The following is a 14124-nucleotide window of genomic DNA, read 5'->3' as shown; positions in this document are numbered from 1 at the left end:
AGGGGCGTAATCTACGCCCCTTTCCGCAGAGAGCTATCCCGGAAGTGTTCATGACCGAGTAATTGTCATTCAAAATGTGAACACAGCTGAAAATTGGTCTGGTTAGGAAGGGGGTTTAAGTGCACAGTGGTTAAAGCGGAGGTCCACCCTAAAGTGGACCTCCGCTCATCGGAACCCTCCCCCCCTCCGGCGCCACAATTGGCACCTTTCAGGGGGGAGGGGGGTTAAGTAGTTAATAACAAACATGTACTTACCTGCTCTGTGCAGTGGTTTTTCAGAGAGCAGCCCCAATCCACCACCTCCTCTGGTCCTCCTGGCCCCTCCCTCCTGCCCCCAGAGCAAGAGGCTTGCAATGAGGGCACGCAAACTGCCTTGCTCGTGAGCCGCTGCTCTGTGTGTCCATTCACACACAGAGCTGTGTCTCAGGCCCCGCCCCCTCTCTCCTCCTCATTAGAGCTAATGGCTCCCACTGTTGTCCCAGCCAATGAAGTTGGGGAGTCACCGGAGAGTCTCTGCTGTTGTGCACATTGCTGGCTCACGATGGGGCTCTGGAAAGTATTTTGGGGAGCTGCACAGAGAAGTTTTTTTTTTTTTTTAACCATCATGCATCGAATGGTAAACGTTGAGTCTCTAGAACCCCTTTAAAGTGGATGTAAACCCGAATTATTATTATTATTATTAATAATACATTTTTTAATGAAGACTTTTACCTGGTACAGTAGAGGATGTCAAGTCATCTGAGCCTAGTCTTGTCACAAAGAGCTCTGAGCAATCCGCTTATCTTTTTTTCAGTAACAAAAAAAAACATGCAGATAAATGTGTGCCGTTGCTTCCCAGGAGCCTGCAGGGTCTGGTCCTGCAGGCTCCTGGGACGTGTAAAGTGTCCCAGAAGGCTTGAACTGGGGCGTGGTCAGGGTCATGCCTAAGCGCATATCATTCCTGTCTAGGCCAGAATTAAGGATGAGCTCAGGCGTGTTTGCAGCCGCACATGCAGAGCCCGCCAGGAAGTCGGCACTGCACTAATCACAGGCAGTGAGACATTTTCCCGATCTCTGCAGCCACTGATTGGGAAAATGTCTCGCTGCTTGTGATTAGTGCAGTGCCGACTTCTTGGCGGCCTCTGCACCAGCAGCTGCTAACGTGCATGAGCTCATCCTCAGCCAGATTTGAGAAAGAAGAGTTTGTACCTTCTCCTTCTCCCTGACAGCAGCGGGAGCCAATGGTGCCTGCTCTTGTCGTCTCAGCCAATGAGGAGGGAGACAGTTGAGGCTCTCGTACAGCATCTGAAGAAAGAAATGAAAAACAGCGCCAAAGATACTGGATGGGAACTGGGGTGCAAGGATTTGATAAAACTACAGATCGCAGCTGCCCTGATTTTTGGAAACCAAAATATGCGAGGGAAAATAAGGCAGCGCTGGTCTAAAAATCCCTATTTTAAACCCTCTGTTTGATATCTATCCCTATGGCAGGGGTAGGCAACCTTGGCCCTCCAGCTGTGGTGAAACTACAAATCCCATCATGTCTCTGCCTCTAGGAGTCATGCCTGTGACTATCAGGGTCTTGAATGTCCCATGGGACTTGTAGTTTCAAAAAGCTGGAGGGCCAAGGTTGCCTACCCCTGCCCTATGGTGTAATGGATCACCATAATCACAGATGAATACAAAATGAAGTGCAAATAATGCAATATGGTGCAAAAGTGCTAAAAATTATTGACAATATGTGACGTATGCAATAGATCTCATGGCATAAAAATATTAGAACAATAGTCCATAATCACAGTGATCAAAAAAAAATAAATTAAGTGATAATGAAAGTTCGATGCAAAAAATGGTGAAACTCAGTAATTTCTTAGATTTCGATCAAATGTGTGATCCTCCACCAGTCGTACTAAACAAACTCAATTGAATGACTGTTAAAATTTATAAACCAGCAACTGCACCTTTTTTAGGCAATCAATGCTTTAATCCAGGGCTCGACAAAACCCGGGCGCCAGGTCGCATTTGCGACTAGAATTAGCGAACTGGCACCTGGGGCAGCACAGCTGGGGGTATGTTGTCTCCGCGGACCCCCCCGGCGCGATCGCGTCGGGCCGCGCCGCCGCCGGCCGGTAATTTAGCCCCCGGCTTTGAGGCTTTCTACGATCCTATGGTTCCTTCTGGAATCTGGCGCCCTCTTGTGGTGGCCGTTGGAATTACAACCAGCAATGCTAATGGATGCAATGCTAATTTTCCCTGCCTGCCAGCCTATCTTCCTTCCCTTTACTCAGAACCCCTAAAAATTATATATATATTTTATTCTAACACCCTAAAGAATAAAATGGTGGTCATTGCAATACTGTCTGTCACACCGTATTTGCACAGCGGACTTACAAGCGCACTTTTTTGGGGAAAATGTATTTAATAAAAAAAAAAAATAAGACAACAGTAAAGTTAGCCCAATTTTTTTTAATATTGTGAAAGATAATGTTGCGTCGAGTAAATTGATACCAAACATGTCATGCTTCAAAATTGCGCCCGCTCATGGAATGGCGACAAACTTTTACCTTTTAAAATCTCCATAGGCGACATTTAAAAAATTCTACAGGTTTCACTTTCTTTTCTTTTTTTAAATTGTTTTTTATTGAGAAGAAATTTTTCTTTTAACAAAAGGAGAAGCAGGTTGCACTTTTTAAGTTAGAGGAGGTCTGGGGCTAGAATTATTGCTCTCACTCTACCGATCGCAGCGATACCTCACATGTGTGATTTGAACACCGCTTTCATATATGCGTTCGCTTCTGCACGCAAGCTTGGCGGGACAGGGCGCGTTTAAAATATTTTTTTTTTTTATTTTAACTTTTATTTTTATTTTTTTCACTGTTCTTTAAAAAAAATAAAAAAAAATGTGTGTCACTTTTATTCCTATTACAAGGAATGTAAAAATCCCTTGTAATAGAAAAAAGCATGACAGGTCCTCTTGTATATGAGATCCGGGGGGTCAGAGAGACCTCACATCTCATATTTACACTAAAATGCAATTTTAAAAAAATTTGTCATTTGAAAAAAATAAATAAAATGTCCCTCTAAGAGCTATGGGCAATGACTTGGAGACAGGTGAGGGGCTTGGGGCACCGTCTTCCCCTCACTCGTCTCCATGTCAGGCCAGGGACAGGTCCAGATCGCCGTCACGGACCCGGCTCCTAACTTTTTTAGCTGGCTCCTAGATTCCAAGCAAATTTGTCAACCCCTGCTTTAATCCACAACGCTGTTTAGGCTGCAAGCTTTCCTCTCCAGATCCCATAATTTATATATAGATCTAGATCTAGATTTAGATATACAGTTGTGCTCGTGAATTCTGCCAGGGTATGTAAACTTATGATTTCTTAGCCATTTTTCAGAGAATATGAATGACTAGAAAAGCTACAATTTCTGGGGAAATTTTGTGAAGTGTTCTTGCCTCCACCTACTGGAGTGGGCGGAGTAACTGGGTGGAGTGGCTTGAACAACTGTGAAAAGTGTTTAAAAAGCTTAATATTTTAAAAAGTATAAATAGTAGTAAAAAAGTTGCAGTCCCATCATTAGCTGAAAGAGCTGAACATTTTTTTTTCAAAAATTTATATTTTTTGTTTTATTTATTATTATTATTTTCATGGGGGTGGTCATGTTTTGGCTGATCATGTTGTGGTCATAATGTTTTGGCTGAATATGGCGTGGACATAATGTTTTAGCTTATCATGGGGTTGTTGGCTTTTATCACCTCCCACTCTAGTTTTTAATATTTCGCCATCCATTCCCATGGGACCAATTTTGCTGCCAAAACGGCGATATTTCGTGAACCATTTGGCGAAAAGATCCACAAAGTAATAGCACACCAATTGGGAACATTCCGCACGTTTCGGTATATTACTGTTTATGTAGTAAGGATGGTAAATTTAGCTATAATAAGAGTAACTAGAAAATTCATTTCCTGGAGAAAATGTGTGGGAGTGCTGAATAGCATCAAAACTGCCCCATCATATTGCCCCCATCAAAACTGCCCATCATATTCCTCTATTTTAAATCAGTACATGGTGTGTCTGTGCTCTCCCCTGGGCTCTGTAATCCTGAGATGCTCCAGCCGCCTCCCCCCACTGCCCATCACTGTGTATAAGAAGCTTTGGTAACCATGGAAACACAACAGGCAACAAAAGCCTGGATGCCCTAAATGTAACGAAATTTTCTGAAATGGTTAATAAACTTAAATGGCTTTTTCACAAAAACTGTAAAAGATATCAAACTGAAAAGATATAGCCAGATAGCTGAATATTTTGTGAACATTTTAAACTTTGGCGTCTGTAGGTGAAAGTATGAAGGAGCTAAAACTTTTCGTAGCGGAAGAAGATTTTAAGGATTTTAAGCATGCGCTCATTGACTTCAATGTAAAAAAAAAAGTGTTAAGCTTAATATTTTAATAAGTTGACGTCCTGTCATCAGCTGAAAGAGCTGAACATTTTAGTTGAATGGCTTTAATAGCTGAAAGTATGCAGAAGTTACGCAGAGCCAATCATTTTCAGAAAATGTCATTTAAATTTAGGGCATCCAGGCTTTTGTTGTCGTCTGTTTTGTTTCCATGGTTACCAAAGCTTCTTATACACAGTGATGGGCTGTGGGGGGAGGTGGCTGGAGCATCTCAGATTACAGAGCCCAGAGGAGAGCACAGACACACCATGTGCTGATTTATAATAGAGGAATATGATGGGGCAGTTTTGATGCTATTCAGCACTCCCACGCATTTTCTCCAGGAAATGCATTTTCTAGTTGTTCATCTTGAAACGGCCACACCACGTGTTTTCAGAGAGTCCTGTATTTCACCTGAAGTTATTTGTGGGTTTTTCTTTGCATCCTCAACAATTTTCCTGGCAGTTGTGGCTGAAATTTTAGTTGGTCTAGCTGACCGTGGTTTGGTTTCTACAGAACCCCTAATTTTCCACTTCTTGATTTTGAGTTTGAGCACTGCTAATTGGCATTCTCAATTCCATGGATATCTTTTTATATCCCTTTCCTGTTTTATACAGTTCAACTACCTTTTCCCACAGATCCTTTTAACAATTATTTTGCTTTCCCCATGACGACTCAGAAACGTCAGTGCAGCACTGGATGAAAGATGCAAGAAACTCATTGACCTTCTTTAAAGAGTAAACACGGTTGATTGATAATAAATGGCTTCAGCCAAACACTAACCATGAATGGAAAGAAGTTTGTGTTTTTGTCATTCATATTCTCTGAAAAAAAAAAAAAAAATCACAAATTCTACGAGGGTATGTAAACTTATGAGCACAACTGTCCGCTCTAACTATTCAGGAAGTTTCTGTTCAGGGACATCTGTAGTCTCACCACATATGGACAGATTAAGTGCAAATTCGGTCTTTGCTATCCAAATCTTACAAATAATTGCCCATGGGCAACCTCACACATGATGTAATCCTTTATTTGGAGAGAGCTTGTGATCTCTGACCTCAGAAGTTGGTGAGCAATCATTGGATTGGTCAGCAGAGTTGTACCATTTAAATACATTGGCCGTGTAACAGAATGATCGTGTAGATGAAATATTTGTGACACGATTGTCTAATACTCCTTTTCCTTTTTTTAACAGTCAAAAGACAAAATGATGAGAGGATCACGGAGAGGCTGTGTCCGTCTTAGGGTAAGTACAGGTTATTAATTGTTTCAGCCATTTGTGTTTGTTTTGCATTTACAGGGTTGTGCTTGTGTGTTTGTTTTTTTTTTTTTTTTTTTTTTCTAAAATGTACAATTAATTTTACATTGGACTGTAACTTGTCCGTTGTGACTGCTTGTATGTTTGCACATTGTCCAAATAAGTGTACAGTCCCATGTCTGCTAAAGCGCTTATATTGCTGTGTGTGGCTGACCTATTCATTCAGGAATTTAGAAGGGGCTTTGGGGTTTGATCAAACTGAGTGGAACCTCCAGAATCAAGAACATCAGATTTGACAGGCTTTGTTTTTTTTTTTGTTTTATGGGCATCAGTTATTTATTATTATTATTATTATTATTATTATTTTTATTTTTTATTTTTTCTTTCAAATGGCTTATCAATAAAGAGCAGAGACTGTCAAATACATTTTTAATTCGATCTATTATATATTTTTAAATCCTTCTCTCCTTCTTCCTTTTTTACATTTTTTTTTTTTTATTTATTTTGTGATCCTGATTTAAATCTCTACTCTTTATGGTTCTGTAGGTTTCCCTACCCCTCCCCCCCCTCCCACCACCAAAAAGACAGCCAGGCTCCACTGTAAATTTTCCTGGCTGTGTATTCTTCATTGAAGCTGGTGAAAACCCCTGTCCTTAAAATCTCCATAATGCTTTTTGGAAACTGCATGTTAGAGAGGTGAGAACAAAGGAAAGAACATTAAAAAAGAACACCGTAGTGGTGTAATAAGTTTTAATTTAATCTTTTAATAAAATGACGTCAAGTACATGGACACCCTATCATCAGTAAGGGTCCATTTACATCAGCCGCTCTGTTAGAATGCAGCAGTTGGTGTGTGTGTTGTTGTGCAGGCAATGCTGATCCTGGTGCACTACACTATTCATCTTTTTAAATAAACTTGTTCTGTGTACAGTTTGAGACCAGTTATAGCAGGGCTCGACAAAACCCGGGCGCCAGGTCGCATTTGCGACTAGAATTAGCAACCTGGCGCCTGGGGCATCACAGCTGGGGGTCTCCTGTCACTGCGGACCCCCTGGCGTGATCGCGTTGGGCCGCGCCGCCGGCAGCCGGTAATTGAGCCCCCGGCTTTGAGGCCTTCTACGATCCTATGGTTCCTTCTGGAATCTGGCGCCCTCTTGTGGTGACCGTTGGAATTACAACCAGCAATGCTAATAGGCTGGCAGGCAGGGGAAGCTCCATCTCCTTCCCTTTACTCAGAACCCCTAAACATTATATATATATTTTATTCTAACAGCCTAGAGAATAAAATGGGGGTCGTTGCAATACTGTCTGTCACACCGTATTTGCACAGCGGACTTACAAGCACACTTTTTTTGGGGAAAATGTATTTAATAACAAAAAAATAAGACAACAGTAAAGTTAGCCCAATTTTTTTTATATTGTGAAGATAATGTTACGTCGAGTAAATTGATACCCAACATGACTTACTTCAAAATTGCGCCCGCTCATGGAATGGTGACAAACTTTTACCCTTAAATCTCCATAGGCGAAGTTTAAAAAATTCTACAGGTTGCACGTTTTAAGTTACAGAGAAGGTCTAGGGCTAGAATTATTGCTCTCACTCTACCGATCACAGCGATACCTCACATGTGTGGTTTGAACAGCGCTTTCATATATGCGCTCGCTTCTGCACGCAAGATTGGCGGGACAGGGCGCGTTTAAAAAAAAAACATGACAGGTCCTCTTTTATATATGAGATCTGGAGTCAGAGAGACCTCACATCTCATATTTACACTAAAACGTAATTTAAAAAAAATTTGTCATTTGAAAAAAATAAAAAAATAAAATGTCCCTCTAAGAGCTATGGGCAATGACTTGGAGACAGGTGGGGAGCTGGGGGCGCTATCTTCCCCTCACTCGTCTCCATGTCAGGCCAGAGACAGGTCCGGATCGCCGTCACGGACCTGGCTCCTAACTTTTTTAGCTGGCTCCTAGATTCCAAGCAAATTTGTCAACCCCTGAGTTATAGTGAATGCAGGGTCCTGGGTTTAGTAACACTTTAATTCAGTGATGGCGAACCTTGGCACCCCAGATGTTTTGGAACTACATTTCCCATGATGCTCATACACTCTGCAGTGTAGTGGAGCATCATGGGAAATGTAGTTCCAAAACATCTGGAGTGCCAAGGTTTGCCATCACTGCTTTAATTGAACAAACCTGAGGTTAGAAGCTGATTGGTTTCTATGCAGAAGCGAGCCACTCTTCAGCTTTAGTAAATAATCCCCACAGGGACATTTCATAGTTGCATAGTTAGGTTGAAAAAAGACACTAGTCCATCCAGTTCCACCTTAAAGACAATAAATAAATAAAATAAAAAATATCATACAATCTAATATACCCAATTTTATACCCATAGTTGATCCAGAGGAAGGCAAAAAACCCCAGCAGAGCATGATCCAATTGGCTACAGCAAGGAAAAAAAATTCCTTCCTGATCCCCCCCGAGAGGCAATCAGATTTTCCCCGGATCAACTTTACCTATAAATGTTAGTACCCAGTTATATTATGTACATTCAGGAAAGTTTCCAGTCCTTTCTTAAAGTGGTTGTATACTCAATTTTTTTACTTTTACCTACAGGAAAGCCTATAATAAGGCTTACCTGTAGGTAAAAAAAATATCTCCTAAACCTGTACGGTTTAGGAGATATTCCCCTCGGTATGCGCCGCTGACTGCAGCGGCACATGCGCACAAGGGGATTCTTGGCCTGAAAATCCGGCAGTGGCCGGCCGGCCGGAATGATATCTCCCGCGCGCATGCACGGGAGTGACGATATCGCGGCTCCGGCCACTCACAGCGCCGGAGCCGCGATACCCGGAAGAAACGCAGAGGGAGCATGTCAGCTCCCTTGGCGTGGATCGGGCCAGATGTCGGGGCCTCGTTCTAAGGTAAGTATTTCATAATGAGCTAGTATGCGGTGCATACTAGCTCATTATGCCTTTTGCTTTGCAGGTTTAAAAAAAAAAATTTGCAGGTTTACTACCGCTTTAAAGCAATCTACTGAGCAGGCCAAAACCACCTCTGGCAACAGTCTATTCCACATTTTAACAGCTCTTACTGTGAAGAAACCTAATCCAATGATAGTTTATTGGTTGACGTGCGATTGCTGCACTGGGGAAAGTACTAAACTCAATTTTTTTTTTTTTTTTACTGCATACCACCTACATACTACGTTGTAGCGCAATGGTATGAATTGTCCACCCCGGAGACTAGGCATTTTGCCTTGTTTTGCGGTGAGGCTGCTGGAATAGCCACCCAACGCCTTCGCAACACAGTCGCACCGCACCTGGTGTGATTGTACCCTAAAGGTAAAACTGTATGCACCAAATATCAATGTGCCTTCTATCCTCTACCTCCTGCCTTGGTTACAGATGGGGAAAACAGATTTCTGCTAAGGAGTGAAAATGCTGAAGCTATGGGGAACCGGAAGTGTTGACGGCATGTCCTCAAGCTTCACCCCTCGTGGTTATGTTAGCAGCAAGTCATTAAAGATTGTATGCAGAAACTTTAGCTTTACTTTAGCTTTAAATAAAACGTTAAAATAAGATTTTGCAGAGCTTCTGCCATATTTATTATTTGACGTGGGGGGTGGGTAAATGAGAAAGCTGTATAGTACAATTGAAAAATGCAAGTCCGTGTGTGTGTGTGTGTGTGTGTGTGTGTGTGTGTGTGTGTGTGTGTGTGTGTGCTGGAACATATAAATATGAAGGGAAACCTGTCATGAGCGTGACATGAAAGCTGCCATTGCTGACCGGTTTTCCTGCTGACTTCTTTACAGTCATTGACCTGGGACCCTTCTGCAGATAAGGCCTCCCGAATTTAATAATCTACGTTCTTTTCCTGTAGCAGTGTACTGAAAACACAGAGCGTCAACTAGCATTGTCAGGAGGTCGGCAGTGGAATTCTCCATAATAAGATTTCTTTGACCCAGGGGGTGGAGCCTGAGCGCAGCATGTGAGGACTGCAGGGACAGAGCTCTCTTTGCAGGTTGTTGATTCTGCCATGATCCTGTGAGCAAAACGCTCAAATTTTGACCTGGACTGCTGGGGGATCCTCACAGGCACCTCCAGAGATGGTGAAATATGGGCCTCACTGGCCCAAAACACCAGGAGAACGGTTGGCCTGATTTTTTTTTTTTTTTTTTCCTGGGGCTCCCAAGATGGCGCCGGTGCACGGGAGGAGGAGGAGGAATTGCCACCGCTGCTGAGACATGTGGATCACCTCAAGACGCAGGGGGAGATCCTCTTCTCTTCTTTCTTCCTTTTTTTTTTTTCCACCAGTTTAAAACCTACAATTAAATCTTACATTTTACATTACACAATTATCCCTCTCACCCTAATATTGCGTATGACTTTTCTTCCCAAGTAGCCCCACCTCCTTTCCCTCCCTATGGAGAGTTCCAATTTCCAACATCTTTTATAATCCTAACATATCTACCTTTTTATTACATTTACTACAAGAAGAAGGCGGCAGCGGCGACAGAAGACCGGGCCACCGCCTGTAAAAGAGCTATAAGAAGGCGCGGTGGCCCGGCAGAAGAACCGAAGAGGGGGACAAGACCCCCAAAGTCGGGAGAAGAGGCCGGCGGCGAGGAAGAAAGCCGGACTCCTCCGCTAGCAAAAGAGCTACAAGAAGATAGCGGAGGAGTCCGGCGAGAAGACCCCCGAAGACGGAAGACCCCCGGAGCTGTGCAATAAAGTATTTTATCTCGTGTGTTGTGATTTTTTTTTTGTACTTTTATTTTACAGGTGAATGGGTAGGGGTACATTGTATTCCATACTCATTCACATAGGGTGGGGGGCCGGTATCCGGGGGCCCCCTTATTAAAGGGGGCTCCCGGATTCCGATAAGCCCCCTGCCCGCAGACCCCGACAACCAACGGCCAGGGTTGTCGGGAAGAGGCCCTTGTCCTCATCAACATGGGGACAAGGTGCTTTGGGGTGGGGGGGCCGCGCGGCCCCCCCCTTCCCCAAGGCACCCCCATGTTGAGGGCACACGGCCTGGTACGGCTAAGGAGGGGGGGGCGCTCGCTCGCCCCCCTTTCCTGGCCGGCCGGGTAGCGTGCTCGGACAAGGGTCTGTTGTGGACTTGGGGGGGACCCCCACGCCGATTTTTTTCGGCGTTGGGGGTTCCCCTTTAAATCCATACCAGGCGGCGGGCCAGCGACGTCTCCTTCGCGGGCCCCGCCTACCTGGAGACGCGCTCTAAATGAGCGGACTTTCCTCCGCGTGTGTGGGCGAGTCCGTTCATTTCGAAAGTACGGCGGACTTAATACGGCGGACTTAGTACGCCGTATTAGTCCGCTGAAAAAGTGCCATGTGTGGGCAAGTAGCCCGCTCGAAAATTCCGACGGACAGTTTGGCGGACGTCCGCCAGACTAAGTACGTCGGACAGACGGCTACGTGTGTACGCGGCTTTAGAAAGCACTACCTCCGTATTAGTTCTATCAGTTATTTGCACATAGACCTCTGAAATCAGTCCCTTGGGGACATATATCTTAATTATCTTTATGATCTCTTGGAGAAGACAAATCTTGCTCCATTCCATAGGTTGTCTTTTTAAACTGGATACCTAGGGCATGTCAAATCTGTAACTGTAAAATGATTGCTTTGGTATCCCATATTCTTTCCTCAGTTCTGCAAATGATTTTAGGGTATTACCCTCATACAAATGATTCAACTGATTTATTCCCTGCTTTTCCCATACCCCAATCCTCCCAATAGCTGACAATTCTTGCAGATGTTTGTTATGCCACAGGGGATAATATTCTGTTACACCCTTATACCCCGTCAGTCTTTTAACTGACTGCCATACGTTAGTGATCACCTTTATTGTTGGACCCCCCCCCCCCCCCTTTGGGAAGGAATCTGCTTTCAACGTTTCAACTACTGTATTGTGTGGGGTCCCTGTAACATAATTATACTGCTAGCAGTCCAGGGGGAGATCTTTAGATAGGCTGGATGCCCCGAATTCACAGCTGGCAGGTAGGTGGAGGAGGAAGAGGATCCATCCCTTACACAGATTATGGCGGCCATACAGGGCTGCCAGAACAAGTTAATTGATCACTTTGGGGAGCTTAAATTGGAATTCTCATTCATGAAACATAACATACAGAAGCTCAGAGAAAAGGCACAGGCTGTAGACCACGGTATTGCTTCTCTGGAGGACACTGTCAGACCTATGGACACTGCTGTTCAGGAGGCAAAGAAAACCCTCCTGAGCATACTTTAAAGATGGACGATATGGAAGATCGTATGAGCAGGAATAATATAAGGTTGATGGGGTTCCCTGAGGGAGCGGAGGGAAAACACCTTAAGTTCTTAGAGGGGTGGTTCAAAGAGCACATGGCGCCTGGTACTTTTACTAACATGCCATAGAGCACATCGCATCTCGGATCGAGCACCTCCAAAGGGAGCAATCTCCTGCATTTCCGTGACCGAAAGAATATTTTGCTAGGGGCAAGGACGAGGCCTGTATTGAACTTGGCTACCTGATTTCTATATATCCTGACTTCTCTGCTGCCATTCAGAAACAAAGGGCCTCCTTTCATTTTTAATTTGATCTATAGTATGCTGTGCCCAGCCAAATTGTGGATAAAGGAAAGGTATATTTCTCCAACTCCTACTGAGGCCTCAGGATGGTTGGATGCCTGGGGTCGCCGAGGGGTGGGAGCTCTCCACGTCCCCCCAGCAACCTTTGATATTTTAGCTGGAATCTTGGAAGAGAACTGTAGGAGCGGGGGAGGTGTGAATGCCTTATTCCCCCCCCCCCCCCGCCTGGAACTCTGCTTTGTGCCTCATTTCCCTGGCAGTACAGGAGAATTTACTATGTTACTATGATACTGTATCTATGCTCAAGATTTCTTATTGCTCAAGATATCCTACTGAATAGTGGGAGCCTGTGGACTGTTTTGTCTACTGCATAAAGGGTTTTATTTTTCTTGTGACTTGTTCATCAGGGTGCTGGAGCCTGTGAGACTAATCCAGGAGTTTGGAGATCATTCTGGTTTCCAAATTAACTGGTGTAAATCATCCCCATTTCCCATTGATGACGCAGTGACTGTCCCTTCGGATTGCCCCATCCCTCTATCCAAAACATTGAAATACTTAGGGAGCTGGACCACCACCCCCATCTCTAGGTTCCTGGACCTTAATTTGAGGCTGATTTTTAAAGGCATTTTTTGGTAGACCGTACAGAAATGGCAGAATTTACCTCTTAGGTTGATGGGTTGAATAAACTTGTTTAAAATGATCTTTCTTCCTAAATTTCTGTATATTCTCTCAAATTCTCCTGTTTACATTTTGATTAAACTGTTTAAGAGCATAGACTCTATTGTAATGGGGTTTTTGTGGGGGTCCCGTGTCCCCAGAGTTTCTTTGGATGTGCTTAAGCTACTTGTGGAAATGGGGGAACTGAACCTTGAGGCGAGGTGACAGATACACACCGTAGGGATCTGGAGTGCACCGCAAGGTTGTGGACCCTACGGCTGACTGCTGCAGACGGGGGACAGATCCCACTGGGGTTAGAGCTTAAGATTCCCTGGGGCGCGGATTCTAAGAGCCAGCAGGTGTTCACCAGTGCCTCTAGTGGTGAGGATGGACTTGGCTGCAACTTGCTCCAGGTCGCGACCCCCAGGGTCCCCCAGCTCACACCCACAGCAGGCAACAGGAGGATAGGGAAAGTGAGGGACAAAGCCAAGGTCAGGATCACAGGCAAACGGGGATAGTCAAGACACGCCAAAGTCGGTAACGGAAAACAAAAGAAGAACACACGGCAGGCAACAGGAAGCTAACACACAAAGGTTGATCAGCAGGGCTGGCCTGCAGTGCACAGGTTAATATAGAGCTCCCTGATAGGAGCTAGGGTGGAGCCATGCCAGAGGATAGATTACAAAAGCAGACAGGTGAGGGTCGGCTGGTCTCTAGATGAACACATGGGAACAGGTAAGCAGACAAACTATTGCATAATCATGACACCCTTCCTGATTTGCGCTCCAATTTATTTTATTTATTTATTTGCATCTCAACTGACCTTTCTACACTGGCAATGTTTTCCTCAGGTTCCTAATGCCACTACTTTGCTGGATTTCTAAATATTGGTATTGGCCAGAGAAAAACCCATATCTGTCGACCTCTACTCTCTGTACCAACATGAAATTAGCAATATGTGCTGCGCTTCTCCGTATATTCCCACTTATAATGCAATCCATTCATCAATATCATAAACCTGCAATAAAAATAAAACCGACGGTTACTTGCCGATAACGGTGTTTCTAGAAAACCTTCCAGCGCGGCAACATGTGAGAGGCTCCTCCCTACAGGAAATACAACCAGTTCACAACTGTCCCTCAGTTGTTGTACAGTATTTCTCTCAGCCGATTCAAAAGGGGTCTTTAGACACTTGGGCACTTGCCACCTA

General features: G+C 44.2%; 1 protein-coding gene across 2 annotated transcripts in view; it reads left to right on the top strand.

The window, feature by feature from the left end:
• Positions 1-14124, top strand: part of OSBPL9 (oxysterol binding protein like 9) — a 220780-nt gene that overhangs the window by 23056 nt on the left and 183600 nt on the right. For both annotated transcript variants that reach the window (XM_077450243.1, XM_077450242.1), the window contains exon 2: positions 5608-5658. In XM_077450243.1, the coding sequence (XP_077306369.1) occupies positions 5608-5658 (51 nt within the window). The remainder of the gene's footprint in view (positions 1-5607; positions 5659-14124) is intronic.

Source organism: Lithobates pipiens, unplaced genomic scaffold (genome assembly GCF_037356315.1).
Source record: "Lithobates pipiens isolate NorthernLeopardFrog02 unplaced genomic scaffold, aLitPip1_a1.2 Scaffold_23, whole genome shotgun sequence".
Taxonomy (NCBI): Eukaryota; Metazoa; Chordata; class Amphibia; order Anura; family Ranidae; genus Lithobates; species Lithobates pipiens.
This window is presented reverse-complemented; position numbering and strand designations above follow the sequence as displayed.